This window comes from Pisolithus orientalis (assembly GCF_024613125.1).
Source record: "Pisolithus orientalis strain OTSU chromosome Unknown F5J12scaffold_56, whole genome shotgun sequence".
Lineage (NCBI taxonomy): Eukaryota > Fungi > Basidiomycota > Agaricomycetes > Boletales > Pisolithaceae > Pisolithus > Pisolithus orientalis.
The window spans coordinates 1-18431 of record NW_026260837.1 but is presented as its reverse complement, the minus strand read 5'-3'; the positions used below and the strand labels follow the sequence as shown (position 1 = coordinate 18431).

Here is an 18431-nt window from a genome sequence, read left to right as displayed (position 1 = left end):
GAGCACTTGCTGCAAAACCTCTGCTGCCCCTCATCACCCAATGTACATGTGCTACAACTCCTCACTGCCCCTTATGCCCATCACACAGTGTGAAAAGAGGGCCAAAGCACCCCTTGTGCCTGTTGCTGTCTGCACTATATATTGTATGATTGTAGGTCAGTGTTTGATGTCCCTCAGATGCCTTCTATGTATTCTTTGCCTCTTGAACTTAAATGTCATATCCTTGGCTATTGCAACATTCAGGATATTGCTGCCTTAGCACAGGCCAGTGCTCTGCTCAATGCTATTGTGCATGATTACATTGAACACTGCCTGCATGTCATGATGGCCACATTCTTCAGCTTGACCAAGATGCTGAAAAGCATCTTGCAGGCATGTGATGCAGTCATTTCAGGTTCATGTGCTCTGCACATCCTGCTACCAGCAAACAAGACTTTGTGGTCTCCCTTGGATCTCAATATATGTGTCCTGCCATTACTTGGCCAGAATCTCTGTCCTATTGGAATGTGAAGGTAAGTGCAGTATCCTGTTGACCCAGGCAGCTGCTCACTGGCATGCATGACTCAGGGTACAAAATTGTGCAGCAACAATCAATAAATGGAGGACCATACGATTTGTCTTCAATTCAAGCTGTGGTTTCATTTTCCAACATGTGTCAGTGCATCAATGTCATCATCTCCACAATGGCAGCAGCTGTTTCTCCCACTTTTGAATTTCACAGCACTGCAGTCATGAACTTCATCACAGCTGACAGTGTGTTCTGTGCCTATCCCACATTCACCCTCTGTCTCATGTCTATGGTAAATCTGGGTCCTGTATATTTCAGTCCTTGGGGTGTCAAGATGATGCAGGCCCTCATAAAATATGGCACTCATGGTTTTTGGTTGGTGCCATGCAATGACATCCATCGACTATCTGCTGTTTGCAGATCAATGCCTTGCTCGATCGCAGACCATGATTGCCTTTGGGTCAACACAAACATGATGTCCTGTGTAACAATGTCACCTAGTGACATTTTCTACTTGTTGGGGTTCATCAACCTCATTTGGCTTCTGGGTGGTTACATATGTGGCACTACATATCCCTTTATCTGTGCACAGTGTTTTCTGATTGAGGATGATTTGTAAGTGTCTTCTGTTGTCAGGTATTTCCCTCGATTCTGATTGATGATAGCCATGATCTCTTGGGACCTCACTTCCTCGGAAGTGTGGAGTTTTAGGTGGCTTGATGGGTTTCGTGGTCAGGTTTCTCTAAGTTTTGGTAGTTTCACAAGGTTATGTATCTCTACTTTGTATTATGTGGTCGAATGGCACTAGCATGTGTAGTGCATTGGACATGGGCTACGCTCCGGGGTGGGAAACAAGGGGCCTGCCAGCAGTACCAGCCATGTTCTAGTGTTAGACTGGTACAAATATTGATTGCTAGCCGTAAATTATGGGAATCGATGATGTGTCCGTAAACAAGGTGCCTGCCGTCCCCAACGGCCCTATCCTCTAGTGGATACTGAGCAGAATAGGAAAGTTCATTGGCACAGTACATCAATGTTATACTATTCGCCAGCTCATTTCTCCAGAAGCGATCACAACTATCATAACGACTGGAGACTCTTCATTTGAACCCGACTCGACATCACTGGACCATGCATCTAGTCCCTCAAGTAGCTAGAAATGCGAATTGTGTATAGGTAACACATTAGACGAGGAACTCAAGCAAGCTGCCGACGAGGAGAGGTCAGGCTAAAATTGTGCATCGAAGAGATGTCCTCACACTCATCACACCTAGCAATCCATTCCAACAGATTATGGACGTGCACGCATCATTATTTTTTCCACCCCCCCCCGGGTCCAGAGACGGACCCGAACCACCATACGTATCCGTTAAATTCCACAAGGCACTTTCGTAGTCTTTGGGAGCAGGTCCCATTGGTGTGCCTAGGGAACTCTCGTGGAGGGAGTAGCACGTGAGGGATTGGATGTTGGCCACTTCAGCCACTTCTTAACTCCTGTCGATGATCTTGAAGCTGATGAGGGATGAGTGTTAGGATAGGTATTTGGCAGGATAGGTGCCCCCCCGCCGAAGCCGTAACGCCCTTGGAGATTAGCAAAGGCGGCAGAATAGTCTTTTCGCGTGGCACTGGCGTTGGCGGAGGATGGTTTAGATGCACGCGGGAGGAGGGAAGCGGTGGATGTAGATGGGCTGTTCATGGTAGTGCTACGTTCGAGATGAGCGTCGGGAACGGAAAGATGTATACAGGTGTGTGAAGGAGCCGGGATGGTAATAGATGCGTACTGTAATGCAGAGTGTTTCTTCCTTGGAACGCAGCATCGGATGACTTTTTATATAGTCACTGGTATTGTTGTGACACAGTTGACCAGGCGCCTAAACGAGAAAGGGGATGCTACGAGGTCCAATCGCCGCAGTAAAGTCACCAGTTTAATCACCGAATCACTACCAATGCAGTCGTGGAAATGCCCGCCCCGGGATCTGGGGCAGACTCACTGTGACTCGGAGATGAGTCATTAAGCGTGAGTAGCATTACGGTGACCTCAATCGACGCCGAATGCCAATTGGCTTACACGGGCTACCAAAACGGATTGGCTGTGTGCTGCCAATTCGGACCCTGGACGAGTCACTAAGGATAATATTGTACAAAGCCCTCCGGGCGCTCCTGGACGCATTTGGGGAAAGCACGTGATGTAGTTCTTTACATTTACAAGCGACTCTACAGGGTGATTCTATCGAGTGAGTGCGAGTCCAAGTTAATGGGATTCTATCGAGGGAGTGCAAGTCCAAATTTACGGTCTATCGGGTGAGTGCGTGTCCAAGTGTACGTAAGAGATTAGTACTGTGGGGGGGACGATATCGAACAGAAAAGTCTACGGGGCATGCGTTTATGTTCTCTATGTGGGATGGTAGATTATATAACTGTCATTTATGAGAGGATGTTTTCATGCTTAGAGGACGACGCACGAGCAATCTTCGATGATGTGCAGGAAGGAGGCATCTCCCTCTCCGAGCGGTTTTAAGCTGTTGAAACACGTACAACGACGGACAAGCAGCCGAACACTCGTGAATGCGGAAGGCATTGACACACCCCTGACGGCGCAGACGACGAAGCAGAACCACTCTGTAAAATGCCGCAATGGATTTAATATCCTTCAACGTCAGGAAGGGGTACTGTTCCACAAACTCGCGCACCGAGTCTGCGCGACATACCAACAATGATCCTCTAGGGTACACAGACACAGACTCGGCAGTAAATTCCTGTAGCTGATAGCAGCAACAACGCTGGCACCAGCCGTGTCAATACACAAGCGGCACACACCACTGTCCATGGTCGTCTGCACGACGTTATCTGACATGACGTGTACAACAAAATGCAGGAACCCCAACGCAACCAGTCCCCCCCCCCCCGAAAGGAAATCACACGTGATCGGACTTAATGGTCCGGTATGATCGTTGAGGACAAAGAGTTTGCAGACCTGGCCTGACGGCGTCCAGGAACATTTTGGTGGCAGTGACTTTTGGAGCTGGGTCACAGTCATCGCGTCGAGTCTCATGCAGGAAAGCGACCCTGTAAATAACTGTTGCAGTGTCGGAACCATGCCATCGCACCTCACCAGCAAACGAAATTCAATCAAAAGTCGCTGGATTCCATAGGCGTCCACCGGGAATAAATGCTATGCGAAAGCCTGATGGGGATGACAACGATGTCGTCCTTCGTCATGTCAGGTGAACACGTACCAGTGCTCATCTCATGAAATGAACGCGCGCCATACCACTTTTCCGCGGAAGATCATTACCATGATTGGAATGCTCGAAGAAGCAGGCGGATGCTGGTTATATTTAGAGATGACACATATTGGAATTGTCAGCTTTAAGGCCAACAGGCACGAAGGAATTAGAGGGCACACCCTTACGATGGCCAACCGGGGGTGCTTGTGTGTGTATCTTCTAGTCCGAACAGGACTATTCTCCTTTCGTAGCACTCCGTACAAGTTCCGGTACGCCAACCTGTACACGGCAGATCGCCTTGAACCATGAATAGACGTGGCACCCAGGTTGGGCGCTGGGATGACAGTGTATGTGAAAAGTGTGTCTCGGGAGGAACAGTCTTCAGCAGTACATGTCAGGGTATTTGTGTTCCAGGTCTGCTCGGCGCCACGGTCGGTAGCTGCTACGTACAATCGGAAAGCTAGATCCTCGGTAAAGCGGTCTATGAACCGATACACTACTTCATGTTTGAGACGTCTGTGGAAACGTGGCAACGGTGGTCGGCTCCGAGATGCACGAATCGATAAATCCTCTAAGCAAAAAGTATAGGTTACTGGCAAAACTTGCAGTAACAGTCAGTGCAACGTACCAAGTCATCACTAGTCCCTGTCGAGAGCAAGCTGCCCGAGAACTCCCTGCCAGCGTCCGGAGGCAAAAATGACGTTATACTAACCTTCCTGCCAAAGTGCAATACGGCAAGTCAGTTTTGTAATAGCATCGAAGGAGCTCTTGAGTCATGTGCAGGAAATTGTTGTAATTATAATAAACGTTGGTCGGCACTCAGAACACATCAGAGAGACAGGGAATGACGGAATCGCGGTCACGACCAGTCAGTGACGGGTTTAAACAGGTTTAAACCATTTTTTTCGCTTCCTGATGCAAAACGCTAGGAGTGACAGGCTGAGACAGCGCGACACCTGTGGTGCGACAGAAACGACACCAACGGTGAGTACACTCATCTAGCATGCATAATTACAATTTTGTTGCGAACACCGACTCTGCAGTGACTCAGTGAGGGGTCTTAGTGTCACCGCGAGCAGCCATGAAGCTCGAAGTTTGAAGTTCACATACGAGGAACCCAGGACGCTTGGCAAGCACTCAACCGGTCGACGGTGGCCCATTCGTGGACGAAAAACTTCAAAAACTCAGTGGCCTTCTTGACGCACGTGCGCGTCCTTGGTGAGTTCTTTAGAAAACTGGGTATACACACACTTATCGGGTTGGTGCCAGTTGGTGCCAGTACTGACAGCCTTCACACAGGCTGTCTGACATGTGCCTCCCACTCGCCGAGATGGCTAATCTTTGCTCAGCGTCGAGCGCAGCGGGCCTCACACGTACTATGGCGTGATGCTGCTGATCCGCGACATACTATGAAATGGCTCGATGATCTTAAATATCAAGTACTGCAGCTCTTCTGATTTTCCACACGATTCCACGTCAGGAATCTGCCAATCATTCAACAAAATGCCTCTTAAATTTATCCTATCAACATCACGCCAACTGTCATCGCGGCAGTATTATGGGTAGCCATGGTAGTCAGAGAGCCAGGACAGTGACGGCCTAGCAACTATACGTTGTTGTCACGGTACGTGTATGGTTTTCTCCCTTCCATCACAGTCTGCTTTTCTCTTTCCTTCCTCTTCGCTTGATACACAATACACGTCGAACATTCGCTTTCCCCGCGGTAAGAAGACTCGCCTAAAATTCTCCCTTGGGCACACTCCGTCACTCTATCTATACCAGCCTGTCGTTGACACTGGTGCATTCTTTTATCATTCCACTCGTTTATCTCAATTACACACTTCTACACGTCATTTGGCACAGTATATCTTGCAAACTAGCGGCAGGAGTGAAGGCAGAATCGCAAACCTGGACGCAGCTTCTAATCGTTCCTGACAATTCAGCAACACAGGATCAACTTGAAATCTGAAGATGCTGATGCAACACAAGTCGATATCTCATCGTCGCATTCTGTCGCTTAATCCTCGCGAACCCTCCCCTGATAGTCTCACCGGGGTCGTTGGCTCGCTCTTGGGCTCTCTTCTTGGCGGATCCTCTGGCAGTAGCAGTAGTAGCGGTAACAGTGGGGGAAGCTCTAGTAGTGCATTGGCTACTCCGACCGCAACGGCCAGCAGCGGGAGCTCGGGCGGGAGCAGCAGTGGTGGGGGCAGTAGTGGCGGTTCTGAGAATGGCAACGGTTCAAATGGCGGCAACGGCAACGGCAACGGCAACGGCAGCGGTGGAAAGGGGAAATCCGGCAGCAGTGTTGGCAGTGGAGGAAGTTCGAGCGGGTCATCGAGTGCCATAGAGAGTGGAACATCGGCGATGCCACCAGCCAATGCTGGGGAAGGCCCTGCCCCCCCCAATCCTAGCGTATTGAACGGCGATTCAGTCCCAAGCAGCTCGCTGTCCGGTTCTGCAGCCTCTGCGATGGTTACTCTACCGGCGAGCCATGAGGGTAGCGCCCCGGGCAATAGTAGTTCCACCCAGTTCACTTCTGGTGGACCTCCCCCATCGAATGTGGGAGAACCGCCATCAGTTGGCTCCAGTTTGCCCAGTTCTGACAGTTCCTATGGTTCGTCTAGCTCTGGGACAGGCGCCACTGGTATCGGTGGCTTAGAGTCGACTGCCACTCCAACCTTTGGTACTGGCGCGGGGAGAACGCAAAACGCATTGTCCTCTGGTGCCGTCGCTGGCATAGTTATCGCATCTTTGTTTTTTCTGCTTATGCTCGCTCTGGTACTTGTCCGTCGTCGTGCCGTAGCTCATCGCGCTCAACGTTTCAAATGGTGGCTCGCCAACAATGCCAACTCTCACAGCTTCTCGTTCGTTGGTGTTAGCAGTCATTCGTCTGATGATTCTACAGGACGGAGTGCTGGTAACAGGGCTAGTGCTCGAAGTTCCTTTGCCACTAACTTTGACCACGGATTGCTCTATCGGCTTGCGTCCCCTACCACCCAGCTGGACATACCCGAGCTTCCGCCCATGGCTGAGGTTCGGGACCGTAACCGCGTCCTAATATCTACGGGCGGCGAAGCCGCTCGGAGGGAGTCCTTTGCTAGCATGACGAGCAATGGCAGTAACGGTAGTGGACAGTATCTCATCACCGCAACAGACCACAGTGGTGATGCCGGAGCTCTCTCCCCCATGTCCGTCCGTCCGTTCACACCTTCTGAGACCTTCTCCTTCCCGAAGCCTCCACTACCGTCGTCGTCCACCGCAATATCGGCTCGTCAGGGGGTTGGCTCACCTAGCGCGTCAACAGCAACGCTCGTCCAGCTCAGCCTGCCACCCCTAGTATTCCACCGTGAGCTGGCGTCGCCTCCTTCTCCAATTAGCAACACTGCAGCCGGCCTTCCATCCGTGCCTGTGATTGTCGTGAATCCATTCGAGGACCCAGTGCCAGCCTTCTCTGACACAGAAACAATACGCCGTCCGTTCACGCCAAATATGGAGGATGAACTCCTTGTATCACTCGGAGATGTCGTACGGATCTTCCAGGTCTTCGATGATGGATGGGCCTTGGTGGAGAGGATCAGCGTCAATGCCGTCGTGGCTGGAAACCCTCACAGCCAGCAGCGACGAGGCTTGATCCCAGTGGACTGTTTCAGAGAGACGGGACAGGAATTACCCCACTTCCTTGCACAAAAGAGGTTGAGCGATTATGCGACTCCACACGGGATACAGGCTGCTTTTTAAGATTTGTTTTGTGCGAGACCGCGTGTGTGAATGCTACATAGAGTTCGTGGGTGCCATTTCCACTTTCTTTCGTATGAGTGCTAACATTGGAGTTGCAAAGTTTACTGCACACGTTGCTCATTTTGCTCGTGGATGTGGAGAAGTCTGCACGTCTGTCATATACCCACCTTTTCCTTGTTGTCGCCCGTTCTTTTCTGTTACTCTTTGCTTAGAGGAAGAACTACTGTTCTCTATCATCTGTTTGTAATCAGTACCATCATGGTCATGGTCCATGTTTCTGTTGTCCTAACTCCGACGGGCCCGTTCAATTTCCCTCAGAGTCTTTTCCTATGTTCCTACGTTTTATTCTTTGCTGGTGCCGCTATTATAACGATCCAGTACTTGGGTTGATGCCGTTAGCTACTCGTGTATTAGTCAGCATGAAATTTGCGATCGATGATTGGCCGAAGCGGAAACCGACCCGACCCGACCCCCCAGGCCTTTGAGCTTGACACAGTAAACACCTGCTTGTGGCACATCTCACTCCCTCACACACACGATCGGTATTATGCAAGGCATTCTATCAACAAAGTACTCAATGGCCACCGTTGCGTGGACGCACGCACTACGCTTGTCTTCACGGTCGTTCGCGTCGAGCGCTGCCAGGTGGCAGGCAGTGCCTGCGGAGAAACCGGTGTTGCAGAAAGAGTTCAAGATTTACCGTTGGGTGAGTGATGCGTCGCGTATTCAGGCGACTTGAAACTCAGAGCGTTGTACATACAGAACCCGGATGAACCAGACAAGAAACCGATGTTACAGTCTTACACCATTGATCTCAATCAAACAGGGCCAATGGTAGGCCGCCATCCTCTCCTGGTCTGCCCCGTCGTGACTCGCTCAACCGTCGCAATAGGTTTTGGATGCACTCATTAAAGTAAAAAACGAGATCGACCCCACACTCACTTTCCGCCGTTCCTGCCGAGAAGGCATTTGTGGATCTTGTGCAATGAACATCAACGGGCAGAACACCCTCGCTTGCTTATGCCGGATCGACAGAGATGCCAGCAAGGATGTCAAGATTTACCCGCTCCCTCATAGTACGTTGCCCTTGCCACTGTTCTCTACGACCGTTCTAACGCCCAGTTTCCTACCTCCGCTCTGTCCTTCCGCTCATTTGTTAATTCCACCTTCCAAACATTCAGTGTACATCGTCAAAGATCTCGTTCCTGACCTCACTCTCTTTTACAAACAATACAAATCCATCAAACCATACCTCCAAAACGACAATCCTCCTGCTCAGGGAGAGTTTTTGCAAAGTCCCGAAGAACGCAAGAAACTTGACGGCCTTTACGAATGTATCTTGTGCGCTTGCTGCTCTACGTCTTGCCCGTCGTATTGGTGGAACCAAGATGAGTACCTTGGCCCTGCGACGCTGATGCAAGCGTATAGATGGATTGCGGATTCAAGGGTTTGTTTCGCCGCTGTAGACTCCGTCGAAAGAAGTGCTCATCCATCGATTTGGTCTATTTTCTGTTTGCAGGACTCGTATGGCGTCGAGCGCAAAGAAGTCCTACAGAACGAAATGAGCCTTTATCGCTGCCATACCATCTTCAACTGTACGTCCTCTTTACTAATTATATCCATGGCAGTTCACACGAATCGATCAATAGGTGCGCGTACTTGCCCAAAGGGCCTCAACCCCGCCGAGGCCATTGCGAAGATCAAGCTCGAGCTCGCAGCGGAGTAGCAACAATTATGATGTCGCGTTTATCGTGCCCTGTTCTGGTGTCTTACATTCACACGGGTATCACGTTTAGGTAAAGCTGTATCAATGTGGATACGTTCTAGTACATAGTGGAGAAAGTGGAATGTTTATTTTCTCATTCAAAACGGCTACACTACACGATAGATTTGAGGAGTACTGACCATTCGCATCAATGCACCAGTCCTACTGGCGGAGCTCGTATGGTATCCACCGAGGCGCGATTCGCAGCGAGTGGGTGCCCGGCTAACCTCCCCCTGTAATAGTGCTGGAAACTGGATGTGTCCCAGCACCTGAAACTATTAGTCAAATAATGAGACCAACTGGTCTCGAGTACCCGGGACTTGATATCTTGACGTAAAAATAGTGCGCTCACATCCTCACTCCCCAGCCTCTTCTCCCTTGTGCTCCTTTGCTGGTCTCCCCAGTTCCTCTGAAGAGGTACTCGACGGTGACGCAACGACGCTCGGTGTGATATAGCACCCCAATGACTTACTCCAAGTATACTCATGTGATAGTACCTTGGTCAACGTGTGGAATGCCGCCACGGATGCAAACGGGACGTTAGTGCGGGGGTCGAGGTAGCGCGCAGGGAGGCCCGTAATGGGACACGTTCGCACTGGTCGAGCTGTATAAAGCAAATGAATCAGTGATTATCGTGCACGTCCGTCCCATCGATGAGTAAAACACGACGACAAAAATGGCGATGCGGAGAGTAGGAAAAGACGTACAGAGTGGACGGTTTTTGCCAGTGTACACGCGTAGATCCCCCCATGGAACGTGATCTCCAAACATGGCGGACATGGTATCTACCCAGAGGGGTTTCTTTGCCGACGGTGTTTGCGCGAGTTCGTGCATGACGTAGTTCCTGCACACGTCTGTCATGCGGTCCTCGGACAGCAGTTGTGGCGGTGCACTCGAGGCGGAGCATTGGAGGGATGACAGCAGTAAAGTTGTCGATGGTGTAGGTGCCGATAAAATGGCTACATTAGTTCCTGGTGGTTGTGGTGCAGATGACGAATTCGGTGAGAGAGCACTTGCAATATTTGATGTCGGCACGTTGCTCGCAGGAGGATCTTCCGCAACAGGTGGGACGCAACTGACGAACGGCCCCCCAGTAACACAGACGGGAGATTGAACCGCCACGCCAGTTGGATAAGAAACACTATAGTATGGCAAATAGGCCCTCGGTGGTAATTCGAGCTGAACCGTTTCCTTTATTTGTTCTTTCCTACTGATCCAGCGTAACACGGGACCGGTAGTCGACTGACGTACCACACGAGCACGAGCACGCTTCTCTTCTTCAAGCCGGAGGTAATTCCGATGTTCGAGAATATTTCCTTCTTCCGTATCCAGTGCTCGTGCAATGAGTTCGTCTTGAGTGGGCATGCTCGTGGTAATCTTTTGCTTCTTTGGCAAGGCAGCCTGACCAGGTATTGAGTCCAATCGTCCCCGGTAACAAAAACGGTGTGTACCTTCTTCTCTTCAGCATCTTTGATGCGACTTGCGGTCGCCGTGGTACTCAAAACCGTATGTCGCCTTTGGCTCTGTCTCTTGGCGCCTGTCCTGCCTGACGTGGTGCCCTCGATGACTTTCGTCGTCTCCGCATTGACGACTGGTTCTAGCAATATACGGCGTCTCGATTTTTGTGTTGAAGACCGGGAAACGGAGACTGCGGCCTCGGGGTTGAATGTAGCACGTTGGCGGGCATGAGCCAATGCTGTTGCTTTCTCGACCCTTGTTCGAGCAGCCTTTGATGTAGTGAGCATTGATATGTGATAATGAAAGAGAGATGGAATTGCCTGGCACTCGCGTCTGTCTGCCTCAAGTACTTCCTTGTCTCCAGTGTGGTCCTCCTGGGCAGCTTCTTCATCGGTACTCATAAAATCCGACTCAAATACGTCCTCCTCCTCTATGGATTATACAATGAAGTTCACAGGTGTCGAACCTATTCATGTGCATACCTTTATCATTGATGAAATCGGTGTCCTCTTCTACATCTGCAGCTTCCTCGATTGCGAGTTCTGCCAGCGCGAGTTCCATCCTGGATGTTGTGAGATCGGAGGACGGGTGGGGTGAAAAACATTACCTGTTGCCAGCGGTGCTCCGCTTTGGTCTGCGGGAACTGAGATTTTCTTCCGCCATGACTTGCCAAGTGGACTATTAGGCCCGCTCAAAGTTGAGCAGTGTTCGCACCGAGCGACGCACCAGACGCACCGCATGGGCCACACCGCGACCTGGAATCCCTTTCTGGCTAAATATGGTAACTTATGTAAACGTGTGTACTAATATAGGGCTGTGAAGGAGCCTGGGGTGAACGGCGCCTCAAAGTTTGCATTGCCGTCCTCTTGCATAAGGTGCTTCCTCCTGTGGCGTCCAGGGGCGCCCGGAGGGCTGTGTATGTTACATTAACATCATTTTGGTCACCTTGGTGTCCAATGTTGATCTCAACTTCCATCGGCCATGTCCGACGGTTTTAGCCTCTGCTGCTGGGTACGAGGTACCTCCGTCGCTGCCACCTTCATTATCACGATTTCACGGACTGCAACCGTCTATACCCTCAGAGATCTTATAAAGGAATCCGCGTCGCTTGAAGTGCCTGCTCCAGCTCTCCAGCTGTTCAAGCTCAAGAATCCCCTGCGAAGACCCTATAAGGAGACTCTCAATGGTGTCACCCTCTCGACGCACGGGGAACTCTTGGATCCTTCGGATGAGATATCAGAGGTGTTCACAGCACCACTACCAACGTGCCACATCCATATCATAGTGGGTAAGGCGCAGTTGCGACCCAAGCTTTCGTGGCCACTCATACCTGCTTTGCAGATGCACCATACCCGGAGATTTACTACTGGTTTCGAGGCGCAGATGCATCGGAAGAGCGAATGGTTCGGATCTGTTCGGATGCAAGTGTCACTGTGCTCAAACAGCAAATCCAAGACAGTCACAGTGATCTCCATGATTTTCCCGATTCTTCCATCAGGCTGTTCGTGATCTCGGAGGGTCATCTCCTGGAGAGTCTCAACACGAACAATGACGGTACGCTTCTCAACGGAAGGCAGAAGATATCCGCATGTTTCGAGGGTACTACAGTTCTCGAGACTTTCTGTGTTATTGTCCAGTTTCCATGCCAAGATGTCATTGCTCTCAATTACTGGATAATAGGTGAAGACATCCACACCATCTTGGAGGTTAAGGTTGCTAGGACGCAGACGGCTGGTGATCTCAAGCGATTGATCAAAGCAGAAAACGCAGTTACCCTTCACGACACAGACGTGCGCCTGTTAACGCTTTGGAACGTTTCCCTACCGTGCGACGATGCGCTTAAGCAAACAATCGAGGGTCTTGACCTCCGTCCCGAGAGATCATTGCACAGTATGAAGAGATTGTCCACGATCTTTGCAGAACCCCCTGTTCCCGAGCATCTTCATATCATTGTCGGATTACCACATGCCGGTGAGCTGTCCATCATGATCGCATCATAGCTCTGTCTAATCGTATATCCATGCATAGAGCAGGGGCCCCCTTTGCATCCGCAACGCCTCGTGGCGGCACAGTGAGGTGCTTTCCTTGCCCAAGTTAAGCCAAAGGCCATGTCGTCCATTTCGCGACCTTCTGAATTTTCTAAGTTCCAAGCGATCGATGGTCAGACTATTTACTGCAACCGCCCTGCCGATGCTGTGGCCATCATACCTCCGACGTTGCTTCACCATGCATTTGGTGACTTCCTTCATGACTGTGATGTGGTTGAACCGACCTCCGAAGATAATTCTTTAGTGATGAAGCTGCACACTGTGATGTCAAACTATTATGATGATGAACGGCAGTGCGCTGTTCAACTCCGTGAGCTGTTTAAAGGGTGGGGCTTGACTTTCGTGCCCTCCGCGACGCATCACGGCTACATGACGGATGGGGATATGCGCGAGGGAGAGTATCGCTATGCTATCGCCGAAATCAAAAATGAAGTCGGTAGCACGCAAGCTGATCCCTATAACCAAGCGACTTTCTACTACATGGAATTTTCGAGACAGTACGCGGAAACGATGGCGTTGTCACCTTTACCTTGCTTCATCATTCTTCTTTTTGGTCTGTTCAATTTGTTCCTGTTCACTATGCACCATGAATAACCGTATTTTTCAATCAGGACCGTTAATTATGTTTGCAGGAGCAGTGTGGAACGTTCTCCCGGTTATCCAACCTCTCTCGTTCGTTCTCCCACTCCACTACCATCCAACAGATACCTATATGCGGACCAAAGTGGCTCGTCACCTTAAAGCGTTTAAGAATGCTGTTGTCACGCTTAAAGGGTATTATCAAAGTCTCTCACTGAATAATAACCCATCCAGCTCGCACCATTTGCAACTGTTCCCGTATCCCACCTCTTTCAAGCCTCTCGGAAGTAACGCTAACGCAACGAAAGAATTCGAATACACATCACAGTACCCAAACAAGCTTATCTTTTTTGGTACTCTTGCTGGCGAGCGCATTTGTATCAAATTTGCGCGTCATTATTCGATGGAGGTTCACCAGTTCTCCGCTTCACGGGGACGGGCACCAGCGCTCCGTGGCTTCGACGCGCTACATGGGGGATGGTACATGGTGGTGATGGATGCACTGGACGGTTACAAGGATCTCTGTGATGTCGACCCACCTCCTTTGGTTTTCGAACGGATCAGTACCCACCTTAAGGAGTTTTAATAACATGCTTTCCGGACCCTGCCCCAGGGTCCGAGCGTGCCAGAGTGCACAGAGTGCGCAGCGAGTGTGTAGACCAAGTGCACAGAGTGCATAGGGAGTGCATAGACCAAGTGCACAGAGTGTGCAGAGTGTGTAGGGAGTGCATAGACCAAGTGCACAGAGTGTGCAGAGTGCATAGGGAGTGCATAGACCAAGTGCACAGAGTGCATAGGGAGTGCATAGACTGAGTGTGCAGAGTGTGCAGAGTGCATAGGGAGTGCATAGACTGAGTGTGCAGAGTGTGTAGGGAGTGCATAGACCAAGTGCACAGTGAGTGTGTAGACTGAGTGTGCAGAGTGTGCAGAGTGCACAGTGAGTGCATAGACCGAGTGTGCAGAGTGCGTAGGGAGTGCATAGACCAAGTGCACAGCGAGTGTGTAGACCAAGTGTGCAGAGTGCATAGGGAGTGTGTAGACTGAGTGCGCAGAGTGCATAGGGAGTGCATAGACTGAGTGTGCAGAGTGCACAGTGAGTGCATAGACCAAGTGTGCAGAGTGCATAGGGAGTGCATAGACCAAGTGTGCAGTGAGTGTGTAGAGTGCACAGAGTGTGTAGACTGAGTGCATAGAGTGTGCAGAGTGCATAGACTGAGTGGTAGACCATTAGGAATGCAACCTACACAGCCACTGAATGGAAGCTCACAGCCACAGAGGGCAAGCACCATATAAGGAAATGGACAGGCACCAGAGAGTTGGTGAAGGGAAGCAACACAGCCACCAAGAGTCAAAAAAATAAGCAACTGGTGTGAGTCAAAGTGAGGTTCAGTGGTGAAAACCAACCAAAACCAACACAAAAGACAATGAAAGTGAGTGGTGGTGTGCCTATGTGGTACCTAGATGGTAGAACCTGTTCTTTGGGAGGGTTTTTGCGAGCTACAACACTCAAAGATGAGTGCTGAGGGTTGGGGGTGCTCCTGATGAAGAGGGAGCAAGAATGTGATAGAAAGTGATAGGGTAGACTGCTGTCAGCCCACAGAAGGATGGATGGTGACTTAATTCAATGTCCTAAGCTGTACTGAGCTCAGGGAGGGCTTGGAGCAAAGTATATGGATGATAGATGATGATAAGCAAAGTAGATGATAGCTAGACCCTTAATAAAGTCTCAACTATTGAAGCTGATGAATGATTTACTGAGAGATGATAAATTGTGAGCAAGAGGGGCTCTCTCTGATGTCTTCTTTTTTTTTTTGCTACCTAAGTACAGTGACTTATATACAGTACAGGGGCGTTGCCTATGGAAAACAAGGTGCAAACACTTGGTAAGTGATTGGTAACTGATGAGTAAGGAATGTAAGCAATGGGTAATCATCTTGGAAAGCATTGGTAAGCATTGGTAAGGATAAGTAAGCCAAAAAGCGAAGAATCAGTAAGCAAAGTCAAAAGATTGGTAAGTATTGGCAATAGGTGAGTCAAAGACAGTCAGAATGTCACAGTATGAGTCAAGCAATGTCAGGAACTGGGAAAGTGCACTGGAATCACATTAGGGGGAGGCCATGCATGTCACATCTTGAAGAGATCACTTCTAGGCCAAAGTGGGATGACAGAGAGGCAGTGCTGATCTGATGCCGATATAGTACATCCAAAAGCGGACAGGGTGAGTCAGATGTCAACAGGGGTCAAGCTTTGGGGGTCTGTGGGGTGACAGGAGCATAGGGGATTGCAACTTTCCCCCCCAAACCATCCTCTCAGTGAAGCAAATAAAACTTCATGAATGAGGCTCTGTTGGAAGAGAGGATGAAGGGGGAGCATCTTCTGCTGTATCTTGCAACAAGGAGGCGAGATGTGCATCATACTTGTCATGGATGCGATCAGGGAGAGTGGAGAACAGTAGATTATACTGTAGCTGTTGCAATTTTGGAAGAATGATGGACGAGACTGGTATGAAGATGTTGCAGGGGGCAGGGAGGAAGGATCCATATGCTTCTTGGACCGGAGAGACTGAAATGACCACATAAGACCTTTCCAAGCGAATGACAGACCTGAGGTGACCAAAGAACATCCTCCTGGAGGTCATACTGACAAAAAGAACATGCTGTCCAAGCTGGATGGGCTGAGAGGGGGCAGATGAGGGTGGGATGTACCAGGATGCTTCAGGACAGAAGCTGGTAGGAACTCCTGGTAGATATATGTGGCCATGGTCCCTAGCAAAGGGGACAAGTGAAATGACTGATGTGGAGGCAGCCATATCAGAAGAATTAGCAAAATGAGCATCTTTTGGAGGGAGTGCTGTAGAAACATGTGGAGTGCGCAAATCCTTTCCAATCCTGGAAGGTAGGATCACGTGGCTGAGCACTACAAGTGAGTGTGGGAATGGTTTTGGTGTCTGCAGAATTGGTGGAGATATGTTGAAAACTGGAATGCTGTACATGGGCGCTTAAGAATTTTATTGGTGCTTAACTTGCCTCCTCCTTATTCTTTGGCATTGACAGCTTGTTCTTGTGCAAGGGATGACTGCTGACATTGCTGGCTGTCCTTCTTCACATGAGGGCTATGGTCTTCACCTCCATTCATCAGCTACATCCATGTCCACCTCACCAAACACCTTTGGTGTGTGACACTGGTTGCTTACCTGGACACAAGATGACTAGCAAGTAACTAGCAAAAAAAAGCAGAGTTAGCAATGAGCACTGACTACCAATGACCAACTACCAAATAGCAAAAACAAATAGGTGACCAGTTGCTTATTTGGATTGAAGATGAGTAGTGAGTTGATTAGCAAAGAAGTAGAGTACTGATGACCACCTACTGACTGAGTTGAATGATATGACTAGTGAAAAATAAGGGACTGGTTGCTTATCTGGATGCAAGATGACTAGGACATGATTAGCTGATTAGCAAAAAAGCAGACATAGTGATGAGGGATGACTGCCAATGACTGACTACTGACTACTGAATACCAAGTACTGACAGCAGACATAGACATGGTGAATTGTGTTGGTCATCTGGACTGGTGAGTGAGGAGGGACTACTACTGACTATGAAGATGGAGTGGATGGAAACTGAGGACAGATGACTGAAATGCAACTACAGACTAGAGACTGGCAACTGGATGACAAGAAAATAAGTGAGGGGTTGGTTATTTGGACTAGTGACTATGGACACATGAGAGGTGACAAGCAGCTACAGATGAGGGAAAGTAATGGTGAGTGAACTGGGATGATAACTGGGAAATATACAGCCCCTGGGGGAATTATAATTACAAGCTCCCGACCATAATTTGGGGGAAATAATGCTGGGAGTCAATAGATATGTCCATTGGGATGTCCCAGGTGAAATTTGAATGAAATTGGCAGTTGGAAAAAAAATCTACAGGGGGTAGAAGGATGGTCAGACCACAAAGTGGTATCTCTTTGGAAATACTTCTGGGAGGCTGGAAATCATTTCCATTGTCTTCAGTGGCATTGATAACACCCAGGACATCCATCCCTGGCAAGCTGGCACCCCCTCCTGATGTTACTGGATTGCCATCCCTGGGGTATGAGGAGGGGATCAGGTATGTCAATGAAACAAATATGGGGACCTTTGTAACACAATTCTGATGGTCTTGTAATGTCATACCCATGGGGTAGACATGATTCAGATAGCTAGATCAATCTCTGAAATTGTTTTGATGGAGTGAACATGGGGAGGGTGGGGTAACATATCTTACATGGATATTCTGACACCTAGAAATGCTGCAACCATTGTCATCATCCATTGTGGCTTTCAGGCCCTCCAGGACAACCATTCCTGACAAGCTTTCATGCTTCCTAAACATTACAGGATTAGCACCCCCAGGATAAGAGGAGGGGAATGACACATAGGGTCCTTTCTGATGTGATCCAAATGGTCCTGCCATGTCATTCAAGTGGCACAGACATGGTATGGACAGCTGGATTGATCTGGAATTGTTTTGATGGAGCAAAGCTGAAGAGGGGGGTTCACATTTGGGCCAGGTATCTGATCAGACTACACTAGGCAACACTGGGATTCAGTTCCATGGGAATGGGAACCACAATCTATATCAACATTGCATTCATCACTTTCTCCCTCTGTACCCATATCCTTGCCTTCCCCCTCCCCATCCCTCTGCTTCCCTCTATGAGGTGGCCTTGCCTCTTCTTGCTGGAGGCTTTCGAGCATTCTTTGCCTTTGATGACTTCTTAGTCTGTGCCTCTTTCAGCCTCTGCCTTTCTAAGATGAGGGCCTTGCTAGCCAGCAGTTCGTCATATCCAGCATGCTCCAGGAGCTCCATCTGCAGTGCATTCCTGGGCTTTACCACTCGAGATGCTCGTCTCCTGGCCTGTTGCTGTTCCTTCTTGGTGGAGATACCCTCGATCTTGTAGAACTTGGGATTTGTCACCAGAACCACCTTCTCACCCTCCACCCGCCATGTCTTCCCAGGACTCTTTTCACTCCCTTTGGTTGCATCAGGTAATGTCTGAAGGACAGAAAATATCCTGCCAAGGTGGTCCAGCACCTCAAACTCCTCCAGGGGTGTCCTG

At 49.6% G+C, this 18431-nt stretch overlaps 8 protein-coding genes across 8 annotated transcripts; 6 read left to right on the top strand and 2 right to left on the bottom strand.

The window, feature by feature from the left end:
- The first annotated feature begins 20 nt into the window (after window positions 1-20).
- F5J12DRAFT_861875 (uncharacterized protein) lies at window positions 21-1305 on the top strand. The gene is made up of 4 exons (XM_051746904.1): window positions 21-437; window positions 487-512; window positions 568-1123; window positions 1174-1305. The coding sequence occupies exons 1-4, from the start codon at window positions 178-180 to the stop codon at window positions 1217-1219; spliced, it is 888 nt and encodes a 295-aa protein (XP_051595350.1). The 5' UTR covers window positions 21-177; the 3' UTR covers window positions 1220-1305.
- A 5237-nt stretch (window positions 1306-6542) lies between these two features.
- F5J12DRAFT_861850 (uncharacterized protein) lies at window positions 6543-7919 on the top strand. The gene is made up of 3 exons (XM_051746903.1): window positions 6543-6651; window positions 6701-7519; window positions 7573-7919. The coding sequence occupies exon 2, from the start codon at window positions 6760-6762 to the stop codon at window positions 7471-7473; it is 714 nt and encodes a 237-aa protein (XP_051595348.1). The 5' UTR covers window positions 6543-6651; window positions 6701-6759; the 3' UTR covers window positions 7474-7519; window positions 7573-7919.
- Window positions 7506-7918, top strand: F5J12DRAFT_469656 (uncharacterized protein). Its single transcript, XM_051739585.1, has 2 exons — window positions 7506-7519; window positions 7574-7918. Exon 2 carries the CDS (start codon window positions 7606-7608, stop codon window positions 7861-7863), a length of 258 nt encoding a protein of 85 aa, XP_051595349.1. The 5' UTR covers window positions 7506-7519; window positions 7574-7605; the 3' UTR covers window positions 7864-7918.
- Window positions 7920-7954: 35 nt separating the features above from the next.
- F5J12DRAFT_915639 (iron-sulphar subunit protein of succinate dehydrogenase) lies at window positions 7955-9314 on the top strand. The gene is made up of 4 exons (XM_051749161.1): window positions 7955-8179; window positions 8236-8307; window positions 8366-8920; window positions 8993-9314. Exons 1-4 carry the CDS (start codon window positions 8021-8023, stop codon window positions 9197-9199), a joined length of 993 nt encoding a protein of 330 aa, XP_051595347.1. The 5' UTR covers window positions 7955-8020; the 3' UTR covers window positions 9200-9314.
- Window positions 9315-9679: 365 nt separating this feature from the next.
- Window positions 9680-11467, bottom strand: F5J12DRAFT_861838 (YL1 nuclear protein-domain-containing protein). The gene is made up of 5 exons (XM_051746902.1): window positions 11304-11467; window positions 11179-11258; window positions 11017-11126; window positions 10690-10965; window positions 9680-10639 (listed from the first exon to the last, which is right to left on the bottom strand). The coding sequence occupies exons 1-5, from the start codon at window positions 11357-11359 to the stop codon at window positions 9779-9781; spliced, it is 1383 nt and encodes a 460-aa protein (XP_051595346.1). The 5' UTR covers window positions 11360-11467; the 3' UTR covers window positions 9680-9778.
- Window positions 11468-11677: 210 nt separating this feature from the next.
- F5J12DRAFT_774053 (uncharacterized protein) lies at window positions 11678-12696 on the top strand (the record flags this gene model as incomplete). The annotated part of the gene is made up of 2 exons (XM_051742289.1): window positions 11678-11884; window positions 12229-12696. The coding sequence occupies 2 exons, from the start codon at window positions 11678-11680 to the stop codon at window positions 12694-12696; spliced, it is 675 nt and encodes a 224-aa protein (XP_051595345.1).
- Window positions 12697-12804: 108 nt separating this feature from the next.
- Window positions 12805-13909, top strand: F5J12DRAFT_727475 (uncharacterized protein; the record flags this gene model as incomplete). Its single annotated transcript, XM_051741808.1, has 2 exons — window positions 12805-13297; window positions 13356-13909. 2 exons carry the CDS (start codon window positions 12805-12807, stop codon window positions 13907-13909), a joined length of 1047 nt encoding a protein of 348 aa, XP_051595344.1.
- A 4116-nt stretch (window positions 13910-18025) lies between these two features.
- F5J12DRAFT_786386 (uncharacterized protein) lies at window positions 18026-18386 on the bottom strand (the record flags this gene model as incomplete). The annotated part of the gene is made up of 1 exon (XM_051743430.1): window positions 18026-18386. A coding segment is annotated over one exon (361 nt), but the record flags the coding sequence as incomplete, so codon positions are not given.
- Window positions 18387-18431: the final 45 nt, after the last annotated feature.